The sequence below is a fragment of the Tiliqua scincoides genome, chromosome 1 (genome assembly GCF_035046505.1).
Source record: "Tiliqua scincoides isolate rTilSci1 chromosome 1, rTilSci1.hap2, whole genome shotgun sequence".
NCBI lineage: Eukaryota > Metazoa > Chordata > Lepidosauria > Squamata > Scincidae > Tiliqua > Tiliqua scincoides.
In genome coordinates this window covers 123,148,667-123,176,296 of record NC_089821.1, presented here as the reverse complement: position 1 = coordinate 123,176,296, position 27,630 = coordinate 123,148,667, and the positions used below count along the sequence as shown (strand labels likewise).

At 42.4% G+C, this 27,630-nt stretch overlaps 1 protein-coding gene across 2 annotated transcripts in view; it reads right to left on the bottom strand.

The window, feature by feature from the left end:
• The window catches only part of CARF (calcium responsive transcription factor), a 29,722-nt gene extending 2,590 nt beyond the window's left edge, over positions 1–27,132 (bottom strand). Inside the window, exons 1-13 of one of the 2 annotated variants that reach the window (XM_066636480.1) lie at positions 27,085–27,132; positions 25,209–25,324; positions 23,946–24,161; positions 22,673–22,793; positions 20,063–20,201; positions 17,487–17,571; positions 13,033–13,222; positions 8,103–8,223; positions 5,301–5,444; positions 4,028–4,261; positions 3,073–3,235; positions 2,855–2,930; positions 1,107–1,225 (exon numbers count right to left, since the gene is read on the bottom strand). In XM_066636480.1, the coding sequence (XP_066492577.1) occupies positions 1,107–1,225; positions 2,855–2,930; positions 3,073–3,235; positions 4,028–4,261; positions 5,301–5,444; positions 8,103–8,223; positions 13,033–13,222; positions 17,487–17,571; positions 20,063–20,201; positions 22,673–22,793; positions 23,946–24,161; positions 25,209–25,324; positions 27,085–27,112 (1,752 nt within the window). In that variant the 5' untranslated portion in view covers positions 27,113–27,132. Of the gene's footprint in view, positions 1–1,106; positions 1,226–2,854; positions 2,931–3,072; positions 3,236–4,027; positions 4,262–5,300; positions 5,445–8,102; positions 8,224–13,032; positions 13,223–17,486; positions 17,572–20,062; positions 20,202–22,672; positions 22,794–23,945; positions 24,162–25,208; positions 25,325–26,721; positions 26,924–27,084 lie in introns of those variants that run through there. The other variant, XM_066636488.1, reaches the window with a different exon arrangement.
• Between the last annotated feature and the right edge of the window lie 498 nt (positions 27,133–27,630).

The following is a 27,630-nucleotide window of genomic DNA, read 5'->3' as shown; positions in this document are numbered from 1 at the left end:
GCTTTAAAATTGACCCTGAAAGCCTAGGTTGACACATACATGGGTATATATGGTACGGCCTCATCAGCATGCTTGGTAAGGTGGGAGAGAGGAAGACTGGATGAGAAGTAGGATGGGTGGGTAGCCCAAACAGGGAAAAAAACGGGTTTTTAAAAATATTTTTCTGAATCAGCAGAGCTACCAGTATTCTCCAAAAAGGAAGGAAGGTGAAGAGTCTTATGGGAGTTGTAGACTTTGTGGAGGCTACTGCTATGTAAGTATAGTACTCCTCACAAAGACTACAACTTCCATAAACCTCTTCACCTTCTTCCCATTAGTTTTGTGCATTACTTTAAAACAAATACTGTTAAGTCATTTTTCAGGGTCTGGCCTTGGGTAAAACAAGACAAAACTCAAAATCTCATTCAAACACTTCCATACATCCCTAAGTTTTATCCTCAACTTATCCATGGGTCATAGTGAATTCCATGATTTTTGGCTTAAAGCGGACACTTGACTTATCCATGAGATCAACTTATGCATAAATATATGTGATGTATTAATATTGTGAGCAAGAAGAATGGAAAATGAAAGGCTCTTCCAGTTTTTGACCTATGCAAAATGTAACAGACCAGATGTGTTGAATTACCACAAAGCCTGCAACTAGATTGGCAAGGCCATATTTGAGAAGCAAGTAGTCGAGGAATGCTCACAATCCAGTTCATTTACTACATAACTGGAATCCAGTAGTAAAGACAGAGGGTTAGAAATCTAACAAAAGTAGATCTTTTTGGAATTGTTTTGTCCAATCATTAGCACCCAGACTTTCAAGCTGCACATCACAGAAAAATAAAAGCTTGAATCTTAACTGATTCACAACACAAAATTCTGTTTGCTGAATGGACCTTTCTTGTTTCCTGCTGCAGTCTCTTGTGCCCCTGAGAAGCTGCTCCAGAGGGAGACCCCTCAGCAACATAAAATGCAGTGTGGGAGGCTGCAGCAAGGAAAAGGAAATTTGAAGAAATTGGGACACCTCAAACAGTTCCCTTCCATTCATGTCAGGGTTTTGTTGGGGCCACGGCCACTGAGATTCTAGCAATTTGTGTTACAGAAACTAGTAATGGCACCTTGAGCTGGGCAAATACTCTGGGCTGGAGTGAAGAAAGTAACTGAGCTGTTTCTGGACACAATAGCTCCTTTGCCTGATCCGATTCCACTTTAATGGTGGCTTTCTCTGGTGAGCTCCCTACAAAACAGCACACACAAGCAAAGTGACATTTGGAGGACAACTTGTTTTTTGACATTGATAAAAACATCTAAACTGGCTAACTGAAGTATATCGGCAGCTCCATCATGAGAATAGAAATATTTCACAGGAACAAACAGCAGAAAGATTAGAAATCAGGGAAAGTAAAACTACTACTCATAACATGAATACAGTTTAACAATGAATCACAGCAGTGTTTCTCAAACTGTGGGTTGGGACTCACTAGATGCGTAGTGAGCCAATTTCAGGTGGGCCCCCATTCATTTGAAAGTGTATTTCATTTTTAATATGTTAGACTTGATACTAATACGGTATGTGATTGCATTTGGGGAAATGTTACAGATCTGTAGTTTTAACAGGCTACTATATATAGGCGGAGCCTCGGTATCCTTAGAGATCAGTTCTTGGACCCCCCCCCCCCCCGTGGATATCAAAAACTGCAGAAAAGCAAAATCTGTGGTTTTCAGCCCCTTAAACACTCTGAAGCTATGCTCCAGTCGCCTCCAAAGGGCTTTCTAATGTCTGCAGAGGCTGCAAGCATCCGCCTGCAGCCTATGTGGGTTTCAGAATGCATCCTAGAGGCAAAAAAAAAATGCTGCTTCCAGTTTTCAGAGAAGTGATGTTTTTATACCTTTAAAAGGCATTTAGATTTTGTTTCAGATCTTTCACAGAGCTTTAGAAAAGGCAATAAGTAATATCACCATGCTGAATTGGATCTACATACCTTTGTTTTCTTTCTATGACTGATTATTTTGGCTGTACAAGGACTAATGTCTCTAACCTTTTCAGCTTTGATTTTGAAAACAAGGATGTGTGTATGAATTTTTTTTAAAATTTGTATGCAAGCATGATGGTTAGTGAGGTGTACTTCTTTCACTGGACAAGTTTTGGTAATGCTGTCCCTTATAGCAAAGAAGGAAGGTAAGCCTTTGTTTCAGTTGTTGTTTCTTACTCCTTTTCGTGTGGGTCTCACTGAGGTATCTGGGAACTATCACTCTCTTCCCTTATAAGCGAGTAAAACAGAGGAATTAAAGAGAACCCATTAAATAGCTTATAGTGCAAGGAAAAGGGATTTAGCCCATGGAATCTCTCTAGCGATCCTGGTTCTTGGGCTGGTGGCAACAGGGCAGTTACCTAGGGGGTCTTGCTCCCAGGACCCTGATGGATGGTTATCCAGCAGCAATGCTCTGCTCACTGCACACTCCTCATGACACCTTGGCATGGAAGATTCCATGCTGGAGGGCCAGCTATAGAGTGAAGTGCTGGCTAGGGCTGAGGGTACTCCACTTGCCATCCTAGTGCAGGGCCCCTCCAGCGCGGGGCCCAAATTGGTCAAACTGCCCAAAGACCAGCCCTGTTAATGGGATAACAAGACAATATTCACAAGTGTTCATAGTGACTGCTGAGCATACTTTAAAAAAATAGAAAAAAAAGACACCAATCCCCTTAAAAAAAAAAAAAGTACATTTTGGCAAAGGAGTGACAAGAGTACATCTTGAAACTGCTGTGCGACATGGCATGAATGAGAAAAGCTCCTATAAATGTCCTGTAGGTTCTGTGTTTTAAATCAGCAAAAAATAATCTTGGTTGGTTTGAGCTTGATCTTACCCTCAGCAGATGGTGATGCAAACGACACTGTCACAGTTTCAGTGAGAATATTCCCTCCATCTGTCGTCCACTGCAACTGAAAGAGAGGGAGAAAAAAAAGTAGCTTTCAGAACTTAGTATCTACACTATTTCAAGTCTATTCTCTGCCAGGATGCTAGATCCAGATCAGCTACCTCCAATCAAGTATGAATGTAGGAAAGAGAAGCCTCCAACATTACCATTGCTGGGATAGTTTCTGAGTTATATTCTATCTTCCCGTTTTTTAGCGTCTTTTGTACTTCATGAATGTGGTTCTTGATATCATTTACAGTAGGAAAGAATGACAAGTTGTGTCTCTCTGGCACTTCATCATGTTTGAACAATTCTCGTTCCACAAACTTTCTGTTAAGCAATATAAAACGGAGGCAGAGAGATTACACACTCACAGGCGTACAATAAGATTTATTTTTCCTTCCTGCCATTTTCATCGTATACTACTACAACTAACATTGCTCTGATAATTATATTCAGTGGTAGATAGCTGTAACCTATTCCTTGCATTCAGTACATTTTGCTTGGTCATTTCAGTAAAAAGTACCAGGATGTAAAGCAATACTCTGTCTACAGCATATACTGAGAAAGATACACTGTTCAGATACTATACAGGAGAAGGAAAAAACAGCAAATTTGCTCAGTTGTCTTCCTGAGTATCTCAAGATCTGTATAATTAAAGAGATGCCTAGACTGAATGCTCACAGGCACTACTGAACAAAGGTCTTCAAGGGTCTCTGGCATGCTTTTTCAGGGTATTGCTCTGTACTAACCATACAGCAAGGTATGTGCTTACAATCCACACCGATTATCCACATCTGCCATAAGCGCAAATGGAGAGGTGGACTCTGTACAGATGACACACTCCATAAGAAGGAAGGAGAGCGCTCCGATTTAAAACCCCATACTACTTTTCTCCTTTCTTTTCTCCTCTAGATACCTTCTAGAAAGTCTTGATTAATCCTAACAACCCTAATTGGATTTGTAGGCATGACTCATGCAGTCAAACTGTGATACAAATGGTATTGGAGATTTTATTGGTGGGGGACCCTCCCAACTCTTATCCATTTGACTTGAAAGCAAGTAAAGGGGATGAAATTTGTTTTGCAAAGATGACCAAGCCTTAGTAAAACAAAGCCTTACCGTAATTGTTTCCTCACTGCATAGACTTGCTCTATTCCTTGCAATACTAGTTCTTTGATTTTATCTGCTACTTGTGGGTGGAGTCGTGAGGGTAAAATGCAGTTCTCATCTCTGACAGTATCGTCCTCTTCCTCAGGAGATGGCACAGAGAATGGGATGGGTGATGGTGGAAGGCAGGCCTCTTCCATTTCATGATACTGGTGAGCCTGCTGAGTGGGTAACTGGACATACCACCTGACAATAAAGAAATAAAAGATATAATTTCCAAGCAAGACAGCAAAAATAGATCACTTATTTAATTTTTTCACCCGGAATGGAAAAAAAAAGTTTAATGAATGGTTCATGTTTATTCAATAGGCATGACAACATCTCCACAAAAAGTTATTACTGTTATTAGTAAACAATTTTCTTTCACTCCACACCACCATCTTAAGTACTTTGAAAAGTTTCAATACCAGTCATTTTAATTACCATCAAAAAACTAGATGCGTATCATTTTAATCTCTTCCTGAAATAACAGCCTAATCCCACAGCTCCTGTTTTTTAAGCTCCAAAAAATCACATGTTCCACATCAACCAATAAGAACGATGGCCAATGATTTACAACAGAGAGTAAACACAGCACAAAGAAAAGCAAATAAAACACTCCAAGCAGCTATCTGTATGAACTTACAAAACCCAAGGTCATCTGCGTGGTCATCATAGGGTCATCTGACTGGATGAGTTAGAATCACCTGGACATCTCTTCTTACTGTTTTACCTGACCAGGTGGACTTGGCTGCCCAATCAGTGGGCACATATCAATTTCAGCAGAAGAGTCAGCCAGAACCCTTTACTTGAAATAAATCCAGCCATGAGGACAATCTATAAAAAAATGTATCTGGGATTCCATGTGACCCTTCTGTTATAGAATTTCAAAAGGACAAGGACTACATACAGGAGAATGTCTCAGTCATTTCTGGGATGACATTGCAGAAGCAGTGTCTAGACTAGAGCAGTGATTTTCAACCTTTTTCATATCATGGCAGAGTGAGAAAGCTCTAAAATTGTCAAGGCACATCATCAGTTCTTTGATTATTAACAAGGCACACACGACTGCCAGCCGGGGGCTCACATCCCCCAATGGCCCTACTAATATATGACCCTTCCTCAAACTCCTGCGACACACCGACAGACCAATGTGCCATGGCACAGTGGTTGAAAATCACTGCTCTAAGGTAAGAAATATTCAAAAATAAGCAAAAATTAGGAATTTTTACCATAGAGACATTACCTAGGAAGCCCTCCAGCATCAATCAAGTTCTTCTTCAACATGTTGAAAGCTTTTTCCTGCTCCATTCGTATGACTTTCTTATCAATTTTAATGTCTGTGGGAACTCTATATTCAGGAAACTTCTGAACCTTTTTAATGTAGATCCTTTAAAACGGGCAGGGATGGGCAACAAAGAAAGAATCAGAACACACAAAGGAAATACATCTTCTTTTATAATGAAAAATACTAAACTATTTAAAGAGATGGAAATGTGAGATTAGCCCTTATGATGTTATGGTGAATCAATCATCAAGCCAAGAAATTAAGATGGTATTTTGCCACTGGTGTTGGAGAGTAGAAATTGTGGCAGACAAATGGATCATTGGACACGAGTTTTACAACTCCTTCCTAAATAGAAATGTCCAAAACAGCTTGCAATCAAATGGTTATGCCTATTTAAAATAAAATAAATCACACTCACGCAGTTTGAAATCTAGCTTTGGTGGATCGAATAACTATTACAGATGCAGAACTTTCTAAGCACGTTAAAATATAAGATATATCAGTTGTTCAATGTGGATTAAAATTTGTGGTAAATCAGTTGTTTTAAACAGTGAAAATAACTAAACACCCATAATTTATAAAATGTGAGTCTCAAAGGCTGTGGTATTATCATCAGTAGAGGTCTGAAAGGATAGAGAGATTCTTGTGCTCTATCTATGACCCACACTGTATCAGTTGGATTTGAAGGTCCATTTACTCTTGATGTAGCTCTTTTCTTAATAAGCTTTCCATAGGGCTAGTCTCATTTTCTCACCTCACTCTTTTTACCTCTTGCAAATAATCAACACCCTAATTATAATTATATGATGTATTAAGATTTATTTCTAAAACTGACATTTTCTGTTACCACACACCACATCTGATTTTATTCTTGAAACATATCCTTCTCAGATTGTGATCCTTTTATAGGTGAATTAGAATTCTCCAAACAAAATTCTATTTAAGAGGATGTGAAAAGTCACTAACCAATGCAACTGATTGTACAATTAAAAATGCAGAACCACTATAAAGCAGAGGAGGGCGGGCGGTGGCACTGGCGATACAGGGGCATGTAAGAGAGGGCACTAGAATTGAGGTCTCTTGTTGTCTTGTGTGCTTCCTGAGGCATTTGGTGTGGCCTGTGAATTAGGCCATAGGCCCATCTAGTCCAGTTTCCTGTATCTCACAGCGGCCCACCAAATGCCCCAGGGAGCACACCAGATAACAAGAGACCTGCATCCTGGTGCCCTCCCTTGCATCTGGCATTCTGACATAGCCCATTTCTAAAATCAGGTGGTTGCACATACACATCATGGCTTGTAACCCGTAATGGATTTTTCCCGCAGAAACTTGTCCAATCCCCTTTTAAAAGCATCTAGGCCAGATGCCGTCACCACATCCTGCGGCAAGGAGTTCCACAGACCAACTACACGCTTTGTAAAGAAATATTTTCTTTTGTCTGTCCTAACCCGCCCAACACTCAACTTTCGTGGATGTCCCCTGGTACTGCTGTTATGTGAAAGTGAAAAGATCATCTCTCTATCCACTTTATCCCTCCCCTGCATAATTTTGTATGTCTCAATCATGTCCCCCCTCAGGTGTCTCTTTTCTAGGCTGAAGAGGCCCAAACGCTGTAGCCTTTCCTCATAAGAAAGGTGCCCAAGCCCAGTAATCATCTCAGTCGCTCTCTTTTGCACCTTTTCCATTTCCACTATGTCGTTTTTGAGATGTGGCGACCCGAACTGGACATAATACTCCAAGTGTGACCTTACCATCAATTTGTACAATGGCATTATAATATTAACTGTTTTGTTCTCAATACCTTTTCTAATGATCCCAAGCATAGAATTGGCCTTCTTCACTGCCGCCGCACACTGGGTCGACACTTTCATTGACCTGTCCACCACCACCCCAAGATCTCTCTCCTGATCTGTCACAGACAGCTCAGAACCCATTAGCCTATATGTGAAGTTTTGATTTTTTGCCCCAATGTGCATGACTTTACACTTACTGACATTGAAACGCATCTGCCATTCTGCTGCCCATTCTGATAGTTTGAAGAGATCCTTCTGGAGCTCCTCACAATCACTTCTAGTCTTCACGACTCGGAAAAGTTTGGTGTTGTCTGCAAACTTAGTCATCTCACTGCTCAACCCTGTCTCCAGGTCATTTATGAAGAGGCTAAAAAGCACCAGTCCCAGGACAGATCCTTGGGGCACACCGCTTTTCACCTCTCTCCATTGTGAAAATTGCCCATTGACACCCACTCTGTTTCCTGGTCTTCAACCAGTTCTCAATCCATGAGAGGACCTGCCCACTAATTCCCTGGCTGTGGAGTTGTTTCAGTAGCCTTTGGTGAGGGACCGTGTCAAACACCTTCTGAAAGTCCATATATATATAACGTCCACAGGTTCTCCCGCATCCACATGCCTGCTGACCTTTCAAAGAATTCTATAAGGTTGGTGAGGCAAGACTTACCCTTACAGAAGCCATTGCTGATCCTCTCTCAGCAAGGCTTGTTCATCTGTGTGTTTTGAGATTCTATCTTTGATGAGGCATTCCACCATTTTACCTGGTATAGATGTTAGGCCTACCGGCCTATAGTTTCCCAGGTCCCCCCTCCTTCCCCTTTTAAAAATAACCAGAGATAGGATGCGCATTTCCTTATAACCTTATAATTCCTTATAATTTGTTTATAGTTAATTGGGGAAATATTTGTCATGTTTCTTGATACATTAAGTATTCAAGTCAAAGTCTTGTTGTTTTATAGCTACTACCTACCTTGCTGGGCAAGTGGCTTTGTATAGTTGGCAAGAAACGTTTTCTGGCTCACCAGTTTTTCTAGGCTGAAAACCCTTCCTTCGAGGTCCATATTGGCACTCCATCACTATGGCTCTGCTTCCTGAAGGGGGAGAAATGCTAAATGTTCATTGGTTACATATAACAAAATATGTTTCCCAACAGTAATCAGTTCTTTCAAGCACATTTTAAATACAATTTAAGACAATATGAGCTGGACATATTTCCTACATAGTAGTGCTTAAGGTTTATAGAAAATTTTCTTTCTTCAAAGTCCCCCTACTTGCACAAATTCTTATAACCACAATATTATGCTATCAGAGCAATTTAAGAGTAAAGTTACTATACAGACTTTGGAAAAAGCAGATTAGTCTTCCAAGTTATGTAGCATACAATCAAGTACAGATGTCCTGAAGTTTAGTTGTAGCCATGCCACTTTGTTCACAACTGAATTGTACAAAATAAGCAACGTGATTTCCTACATAAAATACACTACGTGATCTTCACACCATTTTAATTTTTCTATCCAAACACAACTTTCAAAAATTTACCTGCATCATGAAAAATCACCGAAGATACTTGCCTGTAAGTCGACCCAACAGATAAGTCAAGGGCAGGTTTTGAGCCAATAATCATGGAATTATCTATGACCCTCGGATAAGTCGGGGTTTAAACTTAGGGGAGTGTCTGACTATAGTTTTTCTGATTTTACCCGAGGCCAGATCCTGAAAAATAACCTACCACTAATTGTTACCTAAGAACTGTAGTCTCTCATTTATTAAAAACAGTAAAAGATCGTAAGATACATTTTTATTCTTTTTAAATTCTGGTCTTCATCACCTTTTTGTAAACACTATCAGAGTAAGTGCACTGTAAACAATATACCAGTAAAACAGTGGTTCCCAACCTGGTATTCATGTACTCCCAGGGACACTCAATAGGACCTTTAGGGGTACTTGAAAAAGAATGGAATAATGGTAGAAAAAGGCAGGCTATGCTCCAGAATGCCTTGCAAGGACCAGCAAGGCAGGAAGGGAGGTAGCTAGCTGGCTGTGAAAACCCCACCAATAGCTAGTTTTTGGTCATCAATTCATGTGTGAACCAGTGATTGAAAACCAGCACAGTAAAAAAGCTGAAACGTAATATGGAAAGTGATCAATCACCCAGAATTTCTCAGCATACTTCTGGTGCAAAACAGTGCAAAGGCAGAGTCTTCTGTTCTTCAAACAGATAAAAAGAGAAAGCACTGTGATAAATACATGAAGTCTGGGCTTTCATATTTAGGAGATGAGGGCTTGTATTATTAATTACAAACATTTTGCTAACATGAAGGGTACAATTTATGGAAATGGGCTGCCAAGGGATATTCAAGTGAAAAAGGTTGGGAACCACTGCAGGAGAACTGTGAGTCAAATCCACCTTTAAGGTGTCTGGTGTGTTAAGCCAGAAGCTCTACATACAACATACAACCCATAACACATAACTGAGAGTGTGCAATTCAATTCACAGTAGAGAGATGGAGCTGCATATATTTGCAACCCTTTTTACTCAGAAGTAGACCCACTGCTTTCCATGGGTGTTGTTCTTACATAAGGGTGCACTGAATTGCAGCCTGGGACTTTGTTTCAAATGGAAAGGTGTTGAAACACCATCCTGGTGTTTCAAAAAACACACCTGCTTTGTAAGCATTTGCAAAGCAGAACCAGGCTGCAGCAGAAGGAAGGAGAATAAAAGTTTAACTTTGTTTCTACAGCAACTGGGAAATCTACAGCGACTGGGAAATTCCAGCCAAATGATCAGTCAAATGCCTGCCTGCGCTTGCGGTAGTTGTTTTTACAGACATGTTTAAAAAATAAGTAATTACATTTTAAACTGTATCTACACAGAATGTTGCATTCTCAATCTGTTTTTGAACAATTGGCTTTTAAAATGTCATGTTTCCAAATACAGTAGTTCCTCAGAATCCACGGGCACAACCTGGAAGTGGCTTCTAGGAGTACCAGAGACTTGTCATCTGAGGAAGGTCATATCCACAGATACAGAGGGTCCACTGTACTTGCTAATGATGGCAGACAAATACTTATAACTTATTACTTCTTCCCACAAACTAGGTAATATTACAAAATCATATGAAAAGAATCAAAATTCAGTCTCTTCAGTCCACATCCAATACACTATCACAGTGCTTCCAAACTCCTACAAGGGAATTGGGAACTCTGCAAGTATATGTGACAAGGGGCTATCAGCCCAATCCTACCCACACTTTCCTGGGAGTAATCCCCATTGACTCCAATGGGACACTTCTGAGTAGACATGCATAGGATTGGGCTGTATGGCAGCAACAAGATTGTGCTGCTGCTGGGGACAGAAGGGTTTAAAAAAAAAAACTTCCCTCCAGCTAGTGCTGAAGTCCTGGGGGATCCAGGGGATCCAGGGAGCGCTCCACAGGGCTCGCCACACCTCCAAATATGTTTAAAAAAGAAACAAAAGGGCACTTCCAGTTTTGCAACAAAAAATTGAAGTTCCCTTTTTTCTCTTTTAGATGTTTGGAAGTGTGGGGAGCCCTGTGGCAGACTCTATAGACACCTGCAGACCCCCCAGGACTCCAATGCTGGCTGGAGGCAAGTAAATATATCCCTCCCTTCCCCAGCAGCAACACAATCCTGAGGATTGTGTCGCTGCCTTCCCCTCCTCCCTGCCCCTAAAAGGGGCAGGAATAAGTGCTTCCCTGGCTGATGGGTCATGACCCACCAGTTTGGAAACCATTGCACTATCAAATGGACCACTTTTGCTCTTCGCCATACACCCAACCATGAACTATAGGCCAACCCATATGTTCACATTTGTTGCTTTAAGTCCCATACAGGAAATACTGCAATTGCCTGCACTGAAGAGTACTGAGTTTTAAACAAAGCCATCAAATGAAAAGTCTGTTGCTGGCAGCTGTTTCTCACGTGAAAGTCATCACTGACATTATAGGGACAGGAAAAATGTGTTCTGAGCTGTCTGTGACAGATCAGGAGAGAGATCTTGGGGTGCTGGTGGACAGGTCGATGAAGGTGTCGACCCAATGTGCGGTGGCAGTGAAGAAGGCCAATTCTATGCAGACAACACGAAACATTTCCGAGTGGTGAAGACCAGAAGTGATTGTGAGGCGCTCCAGAAGGATCTCTCCAAACTATCAGAATGGGCAGCAGAATGGCAGATGCGTTTCAGTGTCAGTAAGTGTAAAGTCATGCACATTGGGGCAAAAAATCAAAACTTCACATATAGGCTAATGGGTTCTGAGCTGTCTGTGACAGATCAAGAGAGAGATCTTGGGGTGGTGGTGGACAGGTCGATGAAAGTGTCGACCCAGTGTGCGGCAGCAGTAAAGAAGGCCAACTCTATGCTTGGGATCATTAGAAAAGGTATTGAGAACAAAACAGTTAATATTATAATGCCATTGTACAAATTGATGGTAAGGCCACACCTGGAGTATTGTGTCCAGTTCTGGTTGCCGCATCTCAAAAAGGACACAGTGGAAATGGAAAAGGTGCAAAAGAGAGCGACTGAGATGATTACTGCGCTGGGGCACCTTCCTTATGAGGAAAGGCTACGGTGTTTGGGCCTCTTCAGCCTAGAAAAGAGACGCCTGAGGGGGGACATGATTGAGACATACAAAATTATGCAGGGGATGGACAGAGTGGATAGAGAGATGCTCTTTACACTCTCACATAACACCAGAACCAGGGGACATCCACGAAAGTTGAATGTTGGGAGAGTTAGAACAGACAAAAGAAAATATTTCTTTACTCAGCATGTGGTTGGTCTGTGGAACTCCTTGCCACAGGATATGGTGATGGCATCTGGCCTGGATGCCTTTAAAAGGGGATTGGACAAGTTTCTGGAGCAAAAATCCATTATGGGTTACAAGCCATGATGTGTATGTGCAACCTCCTGATTTTAGAAATGGGCTGTGTCAGAATGCCAGATGCAAGGGAGGGCACCAGGATGCAGGTCTCTTGTTATCTGGTGTGCTCCCTTGGGCATTTGGTGGGCCGCTGTGAGATACAGGAAGCTGGACTAGATGGGCCTATGGCCTGATCCAGTGGGGCTGTTCTTATGCACTTAAATAGAATTAGAAATAGTCAGACATAACTGACATAACAATGAACCATGATAAAGAAGAACGGAGGCGGAAATTTTATATGCATGGTGGAAGGAAACATGAAATCATATGGTCTGATCCCTAAATCACAATTCTCCACTCTATCTGCTCTACCCTATTGGCCAATTTGCTAATGTAGGTATGCAGTCAACCTAAAAGTTCATTTTAAGACATATCCTTGAGTGATTTAATACTGCTAGATCAACCAAAGGCTATTTCACATAACTTTTGTAGTGTGTAAATAATGTGTCTATAGGGGGGAAAAATGTATACCAATAAGCTTGAAGATGACACTATGGCTTATTTTGCCACAATTGCTGCATATGGGACCCATTTCATTTAGTTTTTAAATATGTATTAAAACTACACCTGATTATATAGGGAAGAAGGAAAAATGTATGAAATGTTCTGAAACAAGTTTGTCTCAAAGAACAGGTATATACATGCAATATAGAATCTGAGCATAAACCATGAAAACAGAAACTGAAAGACTTGTCAGTACTGAAAACCTCATCACATTTTGTCATTATTAATTGAAACCTCTCTGCAGTGAGGGCTAAAAACTTAAAACACAGGAAAGAAAACCAGAAAACTCAGGAATCTTACAAGAGCAGGTGGGTTAGGTAAACTGGGATTTAAGGGCAAAGGGCCTGTATTCTCCCTTTCTGATCCTTTATAATACCAATAAATATTCTGCAAGAAAACCGAGGCATAGTCCCTTTGATAAATTTGAAAAAAAAAAATAGGAAGAAAATTAGTTACCAGTATTGACAAAAGGAATCCCATCATATGGGACATACTGTGATTTCCACATCAGCCTCGAGGTGGGTTTAGCTGGGCTTGGAGACTGGCGTGTTCCCCACACACTGTGTGTCTGCTGTTTGTGTAGTGTTAGAACACTCTCTAATTCTGTCTCGCTTGAACAGTAGCCACGAAATGAGTCCCCAATTTTCTGCACAAAAAAGTGAAAAAAATAGGGTCATTCACCTACTGGAATGCTTTCTAGCATTGTCAAGCGACAAGGGAAAACACTGACTACAATCCAGAGGGTTGTGTGCACACTCTCCACATATGCAACAGAATTTTCAAAGAGTTTACAAATAGCCCTGTACTTAAGTGCTGGCTGGGTTCTTGAGGTTGCACTTCAGTGGAAACATTTATTTATTTATAAATAAAATAGATAATTCACTTCCTAATGAATATACACTGTGGTAACACTGCTTTTTTGTTGTGTGTGCAATGTATAAAATGCCTTATAGCAGCTTAGTTGGGGGCTACATTTGTATTCGTTGCATTTTACAAGTTACAATCTGCATTTGTAGTGTCTATTAAGTACTGTGCTAGCCCTTCTTTACCCACCACCTCTGCATCTCCAAAATGCAGCATCTCTCTATCCCAAAAACCAGCACTAATGTACCTGCACAAAAGCATTGGAGCAGATGTACAAAAGTGCAAAATGGCTGTCCTTAAGCTGGGATTTCTATGGATTGGATGTCCTTGCGTTAGGGACTACTTGTACCCATTGGCCTGAGAACACCTTTTAAATTTCATTGAAATTAAAATGTAGTCTATGGGTTTAATACGAACAGCAATTTTAAAAAGTAAGATAATACATTTTGCAGGAAAACCCTTTCATAATGCTCAAAGCTCAGGGACTAAAGTGGGTGAAATACTTCTCCAGAATGTTGCAAAGTTTCATTTCTGCCCACTTTCACCAGTGTGTTCAAGCCTAAAGATCAGCTGTTAGTGAGGAATGTGCATCATTTCCCCTGACTTTCCTTTTAAACTGCTCTCATGCCAAACTCCAAAAATTTGGACAAATTTAAAATGCATTTTGGGAATTTTAAGGGGCAGTTGCAAAAAAAAAAACAAAACAGAAAAATGTGGATGAATGCATCTCTATGAATCACAGCCATTATGTTCAACAGTTTTTGTGCTGGCTAGGGCAGCGGTTCTCGAACTTTTCCAGCTCCTGCCTCCCCTGATCCTTGTAGCCATTGGCCACAGCTTCCCATTACAACACCTCACCTCAGTTACCCCCAAAATGGGGATGAAGGTGTTATAATTATACACTAGAAACAAAATAACAGCTGCCAGCACTCTGAGGCTGCAATCCTAACCACACTTACCTGAGAGAAAGCCCCATTGAACAAAATAGGACTTACTTCTGAGTAGACCAGGTTAGGATTGTGCCCTGAGTTTGTTAGCAGCACACCTGGAGGGTTTGGGAAAGGGAGGGGGAAAGTGATGAATTTGCTGGGGGAGGGGAAGATTTTGTTTTGTGTGTATCTGCTAATTGCAAACTGATGCAAACTGAGACCTAGAGACTGTTTGGCTGGAATCCTAACCCCACTTTCCTGGGAGTAAGTCCCATTGAACACAATAGGACTTAATTCTGAGTAGACCTAGCTAGGACTGTGCCTTTTGTCTTACAATAGCAGCCAACAGAGTACCCCCCCCCCCAAAAAAAAGGAGGCAAGAGGAAAAAGGGACGGCTAAAAAGGAATGGGGATTTTTATTTTTAAAGTCTCCACCTCCCCCCATCATGTTTCACATGCCCTCCCAGCCTCATGCTGCCCCACCCACCTCGTTCACAGCTGCAGAAAAGCAGCAAGTAAGGAGGCAGCACATGCAGCAGAGCAGAGCTGCTGCCCACCACCTCTCTCCCCTAGATGCCTGGCAACGCCCCTGGAGGCTAGCCAGGCCTCACTAGGGAGGCAGGACGCACAGATTGAATACCTCAGGGCTAGGTTAACAATCATGATGATGATGGAAGCCAACACAAGACCAGCCTTTACATACTATCAGTTTTTTTGGTGCTTATCAGCCAAGGCACAAGCTGCAGGCCTATCACTGAGTAGTAAGCTGAAATACAGAAACACTGTTCTCATGGAAGAAAATAAGATCTGATGTCCACCCAGGCTTCTCAGCATCATCAGATCTTTCCACAAGGACATGAAGGGCACTGTTGTCTTCGATGGCTCCACATCAGACCCCTTTGACATCTGAAGCGGAGTGAAGAAGGGCTGTGTTCTTGCGCCAACCTTGTTTGGGATTTTCTTCGCTGTCCTGCTGAAGCATGCCTTTGGAACTGCAACAGAAGGTATCTATCTCCGGACCAGATCAGACCGAAAGCTCTTCAACCTCTCCAGACTGAGTGCAAAGTCCAAAGTCCAGATGAAATGTCTGTGTGACTTCCTCTTTGCCGACAATGCAGCTGTCACTACCCACTCTGCCAAAGATCTCCAGCAGCTCATGGATTGTTTTAGCAAGGCCTGCCAAGATTTTGGACTGACGATCAGCCTGAAGAAAACACAGGTCATGGTTCAGGATGTAGACTAACCTCCCTGCATTACAATCTCTGTGCATGAACTGGAGGTTGTCCATTACTTTGTGTACCTTGGCTCAACGATCTCCAACACTCTTTCTCTTGATACTGAGCTAAACAAACGCATCGGTAAAGCAGCTACCATGTTTTCCAGACTCACAAAGAGAGTCTGGTCCAACAAGAAGCTGACGGAACATACCAAGATCCAGGTCTACAGAGCTTGCGTCTTGAGTACACTTCTGTACTGCAGCGAGTCATGGACTCTTCGCTCACAACAGGAGAGGAAACCGAACGCTTTCCACATGTGCTGCCTCCGACGCATCCTCGGCATCACCTGGCAGGACAAAGTTCCAAACAACACAGTCCTGGAACGAGCTGGAATCCCTAGCATGTAAGCACTGCTGAAACAGAGACGCCTGTGTTGGCTCGGTCATGTCGTGAGAATGGATGATGGCCGGATCCCAAAGGATCTCCTCTATGGAGAACTCGTGCAAGGAAAGCGCCATACAAGGACATCTGCAAGAGGGATCTGAAGGCCTTAGGAGTGGACCTCAACAAGTGGGAAACCCTGGCCTCTGAGTGGCCCGCTTGGAGGCAGGCTGTGCAGCATGGCCTTTCCCAGTCTGAAGAGACACTTGGCCAACAGTCTGAGGCAAAGAGGCAAAGAAGGAAGGCCCATAGCCAGGGAGACAGACCAGGGACAGACTGCACTTGCTCCCAGCGTGGAAGGGATTGTCATTCCCAAATCGGCCTTTTCAGCCACACTAGACGCTGTTCCAGAACCACCATTCAGAGCGCGATACCATAGTCTTTCGAGACTGAAGGTTGCCAACTACTAGTTTGCTTGCAGCACTTAATGTAAACTAAGTTCCACTGAATTCAACGGAACTTACTCTCTGGTAAGAGTGTATAGGATTGCAGCCTAAGGAAAACTTCCACCATATTTTTCTTCTCATTTGTATACTGTTCTTTGGAAAATTAAGTTTCTTAAAGACCAATTACATCTGTATACTGTTCCAAATTCTTTTCTCTCTTGATTGGGCTATTTGTTTGTTACATGTCTAACCTACTTTTCCTCCAAGGAGCTCAGGGCTGTTATTCATTCAACTATTTTATCTTCAGAACAACCCTGTGAGGTAAGTTGTGAGATACGGACTGGCCCAAGGTTACCTGGTAAGTTTCAGATCTCTGCTAAACCATGAACCTTGTCTCCCCAATCCAAGGCAAAATGTCAACCATTACACCATGGTTGTTAAGGTCATTCACATTTTGTGACAACAGTTCAAATCCTCTTCCAGCCACCATTTTTATGCTCAAAATAAAAAGAAAATTTGATTACTTAACAATAGCATCCAACTCCTACACTAGTTTGTGAGATGGGCAGATAAATCCTAACCTGGCCTGCAATGCATCCAGAGGAGGGATGGGCTGGGTTGCAGCACAACTCAGAGTAAGGTGAATTCATTCCCCTTACCCCGTGTCTTGTGGCATCTGCCCTTATAAGGCTACTCATATCTGTGCCACCTAAATAGGTGGCATATATCCAACCGGCCCGATATAAAGCCAAGCTACCTGGAAGGGGGGTTAGGATCTGGATGAAGTGCTGGATTCTGGTTCTGTCCTCCATTCCAGGCCCAGTCCTCCCACTAGCCCACCAGCTGCCCACCCTCCTCCCACCTCAGAATGTCCCCATTCCACCATTCCCCTGCACCAGCCTGACTCACTGTTCCACCAGTGCAGTGGGGCTTGATTCGGCCTCCTGACTTCCACAGTGGCACTTTTGGCACCTTATGGCACTTTTGTGACACCTCCGGGTTGGCGCAAGGGACTTACGCTGGCCCAAGAACACTCCTGGATTGCACTCTTACTCAAGTTATTTCCAGCTTACCTCACAGCTCCTGAGACAGTGAGCCCACGTTGGTGTATTTGGTGGCAATGGCTGAGGGGAAACTGGAATAATGTCTTCCAGTATCCTGGAAAAAATGATAGAGACTTAATTATTCTCCTGGATTCCAAGCACTCATGTGGTTAAAAAAAAAAAAAAAGCACTATAGCAAATCAATTTAAAAAACAAAGTTTCTTTGCTCTTTGTTTCAGTGATTGAAAAACAGGCTTGCTGACCTTTTGACTCTAAGATAAGAGTCATTAAGAAGACAATCCATCAGCACTTCACTCAGCCCCTCCCTTCAACAATGCAAAATGATCACCTTTCTTTCAGGTGCTGGGGGAAGGGAGAGGTCCACAGGAGAGAGAAAAATTGATGGATTGTTAGCCTGCTGCCCGCTCTCTCTCTCATTAAGGAGGCTGTTGTTAAAGGACTGTTCAGTTTTTAAAACTGATTTTAAAAAGATGCATTTTTCCCCTTCTCCAGAGATCAGCACTTTCTTTCTCATTTGCAGCGGCCATTCATGTTGAGTCAAATTCGTGTATAAATAGGCTGGACCTGTATACAGAAATTATGAGTGTGTCAAAAGAAGCCTACGTAATAGGATTAAAAACAGATTAATCACAAAATTTACTGCTTTATTAAAACCAGGTGCCATAGCTGCAGAGTTCAAGCTAGCCTTGTTTACTTTGCATGGAATAAACTGTGTTTAAGTTTGTTTAAACTTTGTTTAAATTTTGAAAAGTCCAAAATTTTTGGCATTTGGCAGAACATAGAACCCTCGATCCTGGATTTTTAATGGTAATCAGGAATAAAGAATTCAAAACAAGGAATTTAATTATTTGGGGATTCTGTTTCATTACAGGTTTTTGTGGAGTCCACACCATAAGGTGAGGATTCATGCTGCAAAATTGTCTTCACAGGCCATTGTACACTTTTTTTATGCATGAGGCAATTTGTATATTCTATCTGCTCTGCAAATTTTCAGTGGGTTAAGGCCCAAATCCTGTATGAATTACCTATTTGGATGTCCATATTTGGTGCTTGCATAGAGAGGATCCAGGCGTGGTTTTTATATAAACTATTTGCTTTGCCACACTGTGCCCCATATACAACAATTCTCAAACTTTTTAGCCCTATACCCACTTTTTAGAATGATAATCTGTTGGGACCCACTGGAAGTGATGTCATTAATCTGGAAGGGATGTCATGGCTGAGAGTGACATCAGCAAGCACGAAAAATTTTTAACAATCCTAGGGTGCCATCCTATCCACACTTACCCAGGAGTAAGCCCCATTGACTATCATTGTTTAAAGCATATACATTCTAGCCTGTTAAAAGATCTCCCCAAATGCAGTCACATACCATGTTGACATCAAGTCCAAAATACTAAAAATAAAATATTGAAATGAATGGGGACCCACCTGAAATTGGCTCGCAAACCACCTAGTGGGTTCCAACTCACAGTTTGAGAAACACTGTGGTAATGTGTTTGGAAGTGGGCCAACATAAACTAGAAATGATGGCTTGGGTGAGCTTTTGTAAATTTTGGCTGAGGATTTGTTTTGTGTCTGAGCAGGACTGTTCTGTTTAGAGGCATACTAACTGACTCAACCTTCTAAAAAAGGTCCATGCCATAGGTCTCTTGGCAGATTTGCTGGGAGCCCTTTCTCCAGCGCTGGTGTTTAAAACCCTGAAGACTTGGTTGGAGGATATAAAGCAGCAACAGCTCTATGCAGCTGCGTGCACAACCTGCTCTCCTCCCCAGTTTTCACTTTTTCTGATCTTGAACAAACGGCCCACCTACTTATATTTTTTTACTCATTTGCAGGAACAGAAAGCTTTCTCCCTGGCACAGTGTTTTCAATATTTTATTTCCCGTTCAATCTTATACTAGGTAGATACAACGTTATAAGCACACAAGCAAGGCTGTGCAGTTGCAACTCTCTGGATATTGAATCCCTTCCCCATAAGATACTAAGCTGTAAACAGTATGATTATCTACGGAAGCAACTGCTTGGGCCACTACTGCCCTCTTTGTGTGGGTCTGAGGTCATTGTGTTGCATTATTTGCTACCAGGGAAGGACATGCACACATCAGGTCGAGAAATACCTTTATTTAATCCTGAGGAGCCACTGTGCAACTGTAATTCTGGTAATCCTGACTGAACTGAGGAGATAGTCTCATGTATCTTTTATTAAGATTGTACTCTTTTATGCTATGCCAATTAAAGGTTCCTGAATCTGAATCTGCTTTAGTAAAACAGGAGATTTACCTAATTTTTCAGTCCTTATGATGAGTATTTGTGAGAAAGCATACTTTGAAAATTAACCAAAAACTATCACTGTCTGATGGACTGAAACAGGCAACAGGCTATTTTGCATTTTATAAAGGCTGGATTAAGTAATAAACTTTTAGGAATAGGTGGATAAGAAGTTTAAATGAATCTATAATGAGAAAGCAGGCCTCAGCTCTTTCATAACATCACAAGCTCTACTAAAAAATCAAACAATATAAAAAAATGTATAGACATCAATTATTTATGAAGTTACAGATGAGTTTTCTCTTCTGACATACCTCTTCTGACATGTAGTTGGCTTTTTGGACACACTGCGAGATGCTCGAGGATGAAGGATGTAACTGCTTGTGTTGTCTGCAATTGCAGCCACTGCCACCGTTCGCAAATTCTCATCACAGTTTTTCTCCTCTGAAACATCTTTGCAAAAAATTGAAATAAACTTTCCTCTTTAATAAGTGTACACAGAATTAGGAATACCTGTGATAAATCATATTTCAGAACAATGGTGAGCAACTAGTGAACTGCAGCCTGAATCTGAAACATGAATCCAAGTCTGCCAGATTTTCAGACTTCCCAAGGCAGAGAGGTCTTCTTCATTGCAAGGCCACATCCTGTGACAAATTCTGCTCTAACCAAGCCAGGCAGTCAAGGACAGAGCTCTGGAAATGTGCTTCTCTGAACAGGGAAATGTTGCTATCCCTAACTATTTCCAGCTTTTGCCTGCTACCTGCAGGATCTAGCTAAGTTTCTCCTTTCTTCAGAGCAGGGATTTCACAATACCTGCAATGAAAAAGAGGGAAAACTATGTTCTTGTGTGTCTGTGTGCACGTGGACTCACAATTTCTGTGCTACGTTGGAGAATAAGAGATACCAAGTCAGAGAAGGAAAACGGCAAAAGCATATTCACATTCCAGTGTGCACCAAGCAAAAGACATTACAGGTGTGCACTGCTTAACAACCGTTTGCTTAACAATGGGCTGCATATATAACAGTGGTCAAAGCACAATAAAGATGCTCTTAATGAGGCAATTGCGTCTCCCATGCCGTGCAGCAGAGTGTCTGTTTACACAACAGAGAGGCTCTTAATGCAAAGAAGAGGCAACCTATCTCCAGTAGCCTGTGCAGCCAGCTAGTATCTGGCAGGGAGTGTCTGTTCACACAACAAACACAATAGATTGAACTGAATGTTCGCTTAATGACTTAATCACATAACAACAGGGATCAGGGAACGTATCACCGTTGTTAAGTGGCGCACACCTGAATTTACATTTCACATCTCCCAAGAGTGACCTCTATGGGGGTAGAAGCACAAGTAAGTCAATAGTCATGCCCCAAAAATAGAGGCAGGGCAGCCTCTCTAAGGTCTCTCTCTGACAAGCGTTATAAAAGGAAGGCTACACAGAAGCACAAAAGGGATGAGTAACCCGGTCTACACGTGTGGGGAGATTGCCCAAGTTTAAGTACATATGGCAAAAGAAGGTGGTTCAGTTAACACAGAAATACAAACTGCCTAAGTGTTGGGAGTCTATGTCCAGCAACAACATGCAAGTGAGGGGTAGAAAAAAACCAACTGAAGAAAAAGGGTCAACAAAGTGCAGCATAGCTAGAACTACCATCAAAGATCTGCACACCAAATCATTCTAAAAATTTATTTATTATTTTATTAATTTATACCCCGCCTTTTTGCCCAACGGGCACACAAGGTGGCTTACAACACTTTAAAAATACAACATTAAAAACAATCATTAAAAACAATTTACAACAATTAAAAAATCTAAAAATAAACAAACCCCGTGGATTTTCATATAAAAAGCAAGAACGCCAGCCAGCCTGTCAACAATTAAAAGCTTTTTGAAATAAAAAGGTCTTCAGTCCATGCCAAAACGTTAGCAACGAGGGAGCAGTTCTCAGTTCTAAGGGGAGGGTATTCCACAGTTCGGGAGCCACCACCGAGAAGGCCCTCTTCCTGGCCGCAGCCCCTCTCACATCTCTTAGTGGTGGCACAGTCAAAAGGGCCCCCCCCCCAGTTTATCTAAGAGCATGGGCAGGACTGTAGGGAAGGAGGCGGTCCCACAAATACCCCGGACCTGAGCCGTAAAGGGCTTTAAAAGTCAAAACTAGCACCTTGAATTGGGCCCAGTACAGAACCGGCAGCCAGTGTAGCTACCGGAGCAAATTTATTTATAAATACAATTAATTTATTCAAAGTGTAGGTAAGTTTTTTCTTCACAACTAAAATGCTCAATATAGAAGCGTTGCAAGCAGGTAAGTACAGGCAGAAGGAATGGGCAGATAGGCGCATTTGACACTCAGCTGCTTCCTTGTGGCAAATCACTATTTACCCACTTCAAGCTAGTCACAAATTACATAAATGAATCCAATTAATAATGTTTCTTACATTGTAATGCATCCCAAAACCACCTATTCTACTTATCAGGAGTGGCAAATCAGTTAAAATCCACAGATAAACACCCCTGTAAATGCAATTTATACTTAAATTAATTCTTGTATGGAAAGACAATACAAAATGGAGACTTATGTTTCAGTGGTGGTCATGGCCCCTGTGCTGTTCTGGGGTGAGCCTAGAAAGGCCATGCCCTGACTCGTTGGATCTAGAGCTCTTCCGAGGGCTGGAAAGGCCCTGTGCGGCCTTTCTGCCCTCAGAAGGCCTATTAATGCCTCCAGAAGGCCTTAGAAAGGTATTTTCAGTTTCCAACCCCCTTCCCCCAGCTGTGGAGCCCAGGAGCACTTGCCCACTGACCCCCCCAACCCGGTACACCACTGCAATGTTTTTACTTAGCAATATCCTACTGATTACATCAAACCTTCTTCCACATTATACAGAAGGAAAGCAAGACTGGGTTCTAAATCTTCAACGTTCAACTCACCTTGAGAGCTGAAGACATCCAAAAGCTGGCTTTGGGGGATAATAACTTGCGCCATTCCTGGCTGAGTAGAAGGAATGACATGTAGCACTTGCCCATTTTCAGACTGACTGGCAACAATCATCTTTGAAGGAAATGAAGAAGGGTGTTTGTGAAATGATAAATTGTCAAGATTTAACTGTTTGGCACAGCTGTCAGAACAACTTGGTCACAATCATAACATCTCTTTCACTGGGACACATAAATAGAGCCTATATGCAGCCCTAGCGCCCAAAATACTAAATTTTGCAAAACTGAAAAGAAATAAAACACACTCTTCTCATTCTGAACACTGCTCACTCTGCTTGAAGCAAATAAGACTGGCAAATTATTATGCACAAATGTTTGAAGAAAATAGAGTTAACTAGAGTATCCACTATTAGGTGCAATTTAAACATTAGCAAAAATAATTATTCAGAGAGCAGCAGGCAAAAAGACTGCAGCAAAAAGAAACAGAAAAACCACAAAGCTTTACACTAACTGAGCTGCAGCTCAGTTTGAAATTAAAAGTCCATTTATATTTTATATAGTCAGAAACTATTGAGCTCTCAAGTCCAAAGGCATGAGAAGAAACTGAAGATTTTATTAACGTTTATTTTGTTTATCAAACAAATGTTTGCACTAGCATTCTCTGTCCTATAGGTATGTCAAGGTTCCCTTGATGCAACACTTCAACAAAATCCACAGCACATTTATCTATGGATCTGCGTGTGACAGGGAAGAATATATTCATTTCAGCTTTCATCATCTATCACTGAACAAAGTTAAAAATTAGAGCAAATTTATATGTTACCAAAGCCTCAGAAAAGATTCCTTTTTGGTAGAAGAAAAATGTAACAATTTTTTTTTTAAATTGGATTGAGTTAGCAGGACAGATCATTTTTAGGACTTCTTTAAAATTCCATATTATAGTCACATATCAGAATCAAAACACTTAAAAAATAAACCAGTGTGCCCTTGGATTTCTTCTCCATGCATCAGAATTTGTTCAACACATTTACAACTGGCCCTTATCAATACTTAAACATTATTGGGTTAATCTACTGATTAAACTAGTGGATGCTTGCAACTCTTATTTTTACATGTACAGGCTTGAATTATAATGTTAAGGGGCACACAGAAGTCTGTTGTACTGCAAGGAAGTTGGTGTAGCTCTCACAGCAGCACCCTAACCAAGGGACAAACCTTCCTCTCCAGATGCAAAATGCACTCAAAGCTTAGGTATGTAGGTACTCACCATATGAGTATTGGACCCCTCTAAGGATTGTACTTCATAAAGGGAATGGCCACTCTGGTCAACAAGATGAAACTCTTCAGCACAAAAAGGGAGAGGCTGAGACAACTGCATTGGTATATTCAATGGTGAAGCATCATCTTGGGGAACTGGCGCCGTGATGGGCAGAACTGCATTCTCACCAAAGGATGGGTCCTTGGTTTCTTGGCATGATAGAGGCTGTAACAGATAAAGTATTTTATCAATTTTGAATCAGCAAATAATGCCCAAGCTTTTCTATTCTTTTATGACACAAGTAATCTCAAACAAATCTATTGGAATAACAGTACAACACAATGCAGCACAGGTGGAGCACGTTTATCCATGGATTTTACATCCACAGATTTGGCCCAATGTGTCCCCCGGACCCATATTGGGCCAGACTCGGCCATACCGGAACCCTCTTGGGGGCTTTCTGAAGCCCGCAGAGACAGTGTGCATCTGCCCGCTGCCTCTGCAGGCTTCAGAATGGCCCACAGAGGCAAAACAAAATGCTAGTTCTGGTTTTCCGAGGGAAACTGGAAATGATGTTTTAATGCCATAAAAGGCATTCTAAGGCCCGGGGAAGCCCGCAGAGGGAGCCCAGGAGGGGGCGGGGACAGCGGCAGAGGCTGCTGCCAAATCCTATTCCCCCGGGCCTTGGAGTCCAACACAGGTCTCCTGGGTTCTGCACCAGCTAAACAGCTAGCACAACTAATAAACCCATCAGGGCTGCTGGGGCTCCAGCTGCTTCCCCAACTCCACAGGATACAGTGGCAGCAGTTTCAGTGCCACGTGACCATGGCTGGGGATAGGATTGGGCCCCTAGTTACATAATGCAAGCAATGTTCTTAGAGATTTCATCTAAATTTGGATGAAACAGTTACATATGACAGAAGTTTCACTGATACTCTAGTGTGATTGTGTGCAAAGAGCATATATCACAACAGCACCACACATTTTCACATGGTCATACTTTACCTTTATTCTAATATGGTCTAATCAAGGATTTCAAAACTAAGATGACAGAACATAAAGTCAGTAAGATGAATAACTATGGCAAGATAACTAATTTTCATTATCAAACCAAAAGCCATTTGCAATCTTGTTGGATATCTGGTTTTTAAATATACTTAGCACCTCAAAAAAACAAAGAAAGCATATTTTGGAAGTTGGCCCTCATGCCTGGGTACCTTCAAAAAGAAGTCTCAAATCCTCAAAGACAATTATTCACAACTGATCCCTTACCTGGAACATCTGGTCACCTGTTCCCAACTCTTCTACAATGTTAGAGCTGACCAAGAAGTCACTGGCTCTCTCCATGCAATTATGATCCATGCCATTTTTTTCCATTATAGAATACGCTGAAAAAGTAGTATTCAGTACTTGAAATCTGGTCTGCTGCCAGGATACACATCAGCTGCTTTCACATTATCCAAGTAGATTTCATACATTTGAAAGACTAAAGTCTGTTCCCATAATTAAAGGCTGCTTGGACTTCTTACTGCTAAAATACTGCTCTTTCTTCAAAAAACAGAATATTTTAACATTACTCCTTTGTAGCTATAGAAACAGAATCTCAGTTTATTTTAGTATTTAGTATTTTAGTATACATGACTTTCCAGCACTGACATAAGGGCAATGCAGCTCTGAGGTAAGGGAACAAACATTCCCTTACTTTGAGGAGGGTGAGTGCAGCACATGTCCCATTGGTACCGCGATGCCAGTACTGGAAAGCACTGACATAAGGGGTTAGGATTGCGCCCTGAGACTACACTAGCAGTTGACCAGATCAGGCACTGGCCAAGGTCCCACACCTATGAGATGGCCCACTTAGCCAGCTGATCCCTGAATTCCTAATATCAGTGGCAGCATGAACTGGCTGAGACTCACTGTGTCACAGTGTCCAACACCTTGATCTATAAATGGCAGGGGTGTGTGTCCTGTCATTGTGAGGCTTCTAGGATTAGCCAGTGGGGAGGGCAGGAGCAGCTATCACCATCCATCAACAGCTGCTGGTAAGTGTGAGGAGGGATGCAGTGGCCTGACATGCAACAGGCTTTAAGTTTTTGTTTTAAGTTTCTAGTTCTCAGGACAGTTCTCAAACTTGAAAGCTCAGTGGCAAGAAATGTAATAGATCAGAAACAAACATTTATTGCATTTCGCACATCGCATTTATTATATTTTTCCACTGATTTCTAGATCAACAGCCCAAGCTTTTTCAACTGCTAGTTCAAACCTTTTAAACTTTTTTTCTTTTAAAGATAAATTCAGCATATTGGTCACTTCTCTGAATAACAAGTTTTATAATATTGCTTTTTAGAAAACTTATATTTTAATATTTATGTGTACTTTAGGGCTTCTTTTATACTACTGTCCCAAACTAGCTGGGACTTACTTCTGAGTAGACATGCATTGCTTTGGGGCTGCAATCCTATCCACACTTACCTGGGAGCAAGACTAATTGACTACAATGGGACTTACTTCTGAGTAGAAGTGCATGGGATTGGGCTCACAGGCTGCAGTCCTGTCCACACTTACCTGAGAGTAAGCCCCATTGACTACAAATGGACTTACTTCTGAGTAGACATGCATAGCATTGGGCTATTAATCTGGCCCTTCGTGTGTGCAAGAAATATAAGTGGTGCCAGTGACTATGTCACTGCATCCTGCCATTTACAAAGGCCCCCTTAACAACAGTATAAATACTGGTAGTAGCAATAGTAGTAGTAGGGTAGGTGCAGCTACTATCTTGCCCTACCTACTACCTGTAACTGGGAAGCATGAGGAGGAGGATGCCCTCTTGCACCCCACCAGGCTCTCCCTGGTGAAGGCTTGAAGAGGCTACTGGAGGGGGGGGGAGGCTACCCTGTCAAGCCCCGCTTCCCACAGCCCCCCAGTGCCTGCCCCACCTGGGGGGGGTCAAGCACCCTCTGGCCGCATTGCCTCCCCGCCCAACCCGACCCCTCAAGCCTCTAGGGAGGGCTGGAGCCCCGCCCACTCGGCCAGGGAGGGGCCACCCAGGGCGCGCGGCTCCTCCCTCCAGCCCCAGCCTGGCCAGGGGACGTCCAAGGAAGCGCGCGTTCGGAGGGGGAGGAGGCAATTCAGAACGAGTCTACTCAACCTCGCCTCAGCTCCGCGAGCACCACCATGGAGACCGCGCGGCCGCCACTAAGGCGCACGCGCCTTGGCAAACGCGAAAGTTGTTTTTTTTTTTGCGCCTTCTCCAGACGGGCCCTAACGGGACACCGTACAACCCGGAAGTGCTGAAACACCCATGCTTCTAGAGTGGGCGGGGGAGAGAGCGCGTGGAGTGTGTGTGCTTAAAGTGGTAGTCCTCCCTTTTCCTGTCCTGATCACGTGTGGAGCAAGAGTGGTGGGAGCGCCATCTCCAGCGAGGCAGGCAGGGGTGGAGCCCTGTCACTGCCCCCCATGATGACCCTATGAACACTTTCCTGGGAGTAGGCCCCATTAAACACAGTGGGACTTACTTCTGAGTAGACCTGCCTAGCACTGGGCTGCGAGTGTGCCCAGCAGAGAGCCAGAGCACCTCTGTTGCAGGGCATGACTGAGACCCTGTTGCACATTTCCTCCACTGGGCACAGTGGGACTTGCTTCTGGGTGGACCTGCACAGCACTGTGCTGTCACTTCCCCTCTCCCCACCCCAAC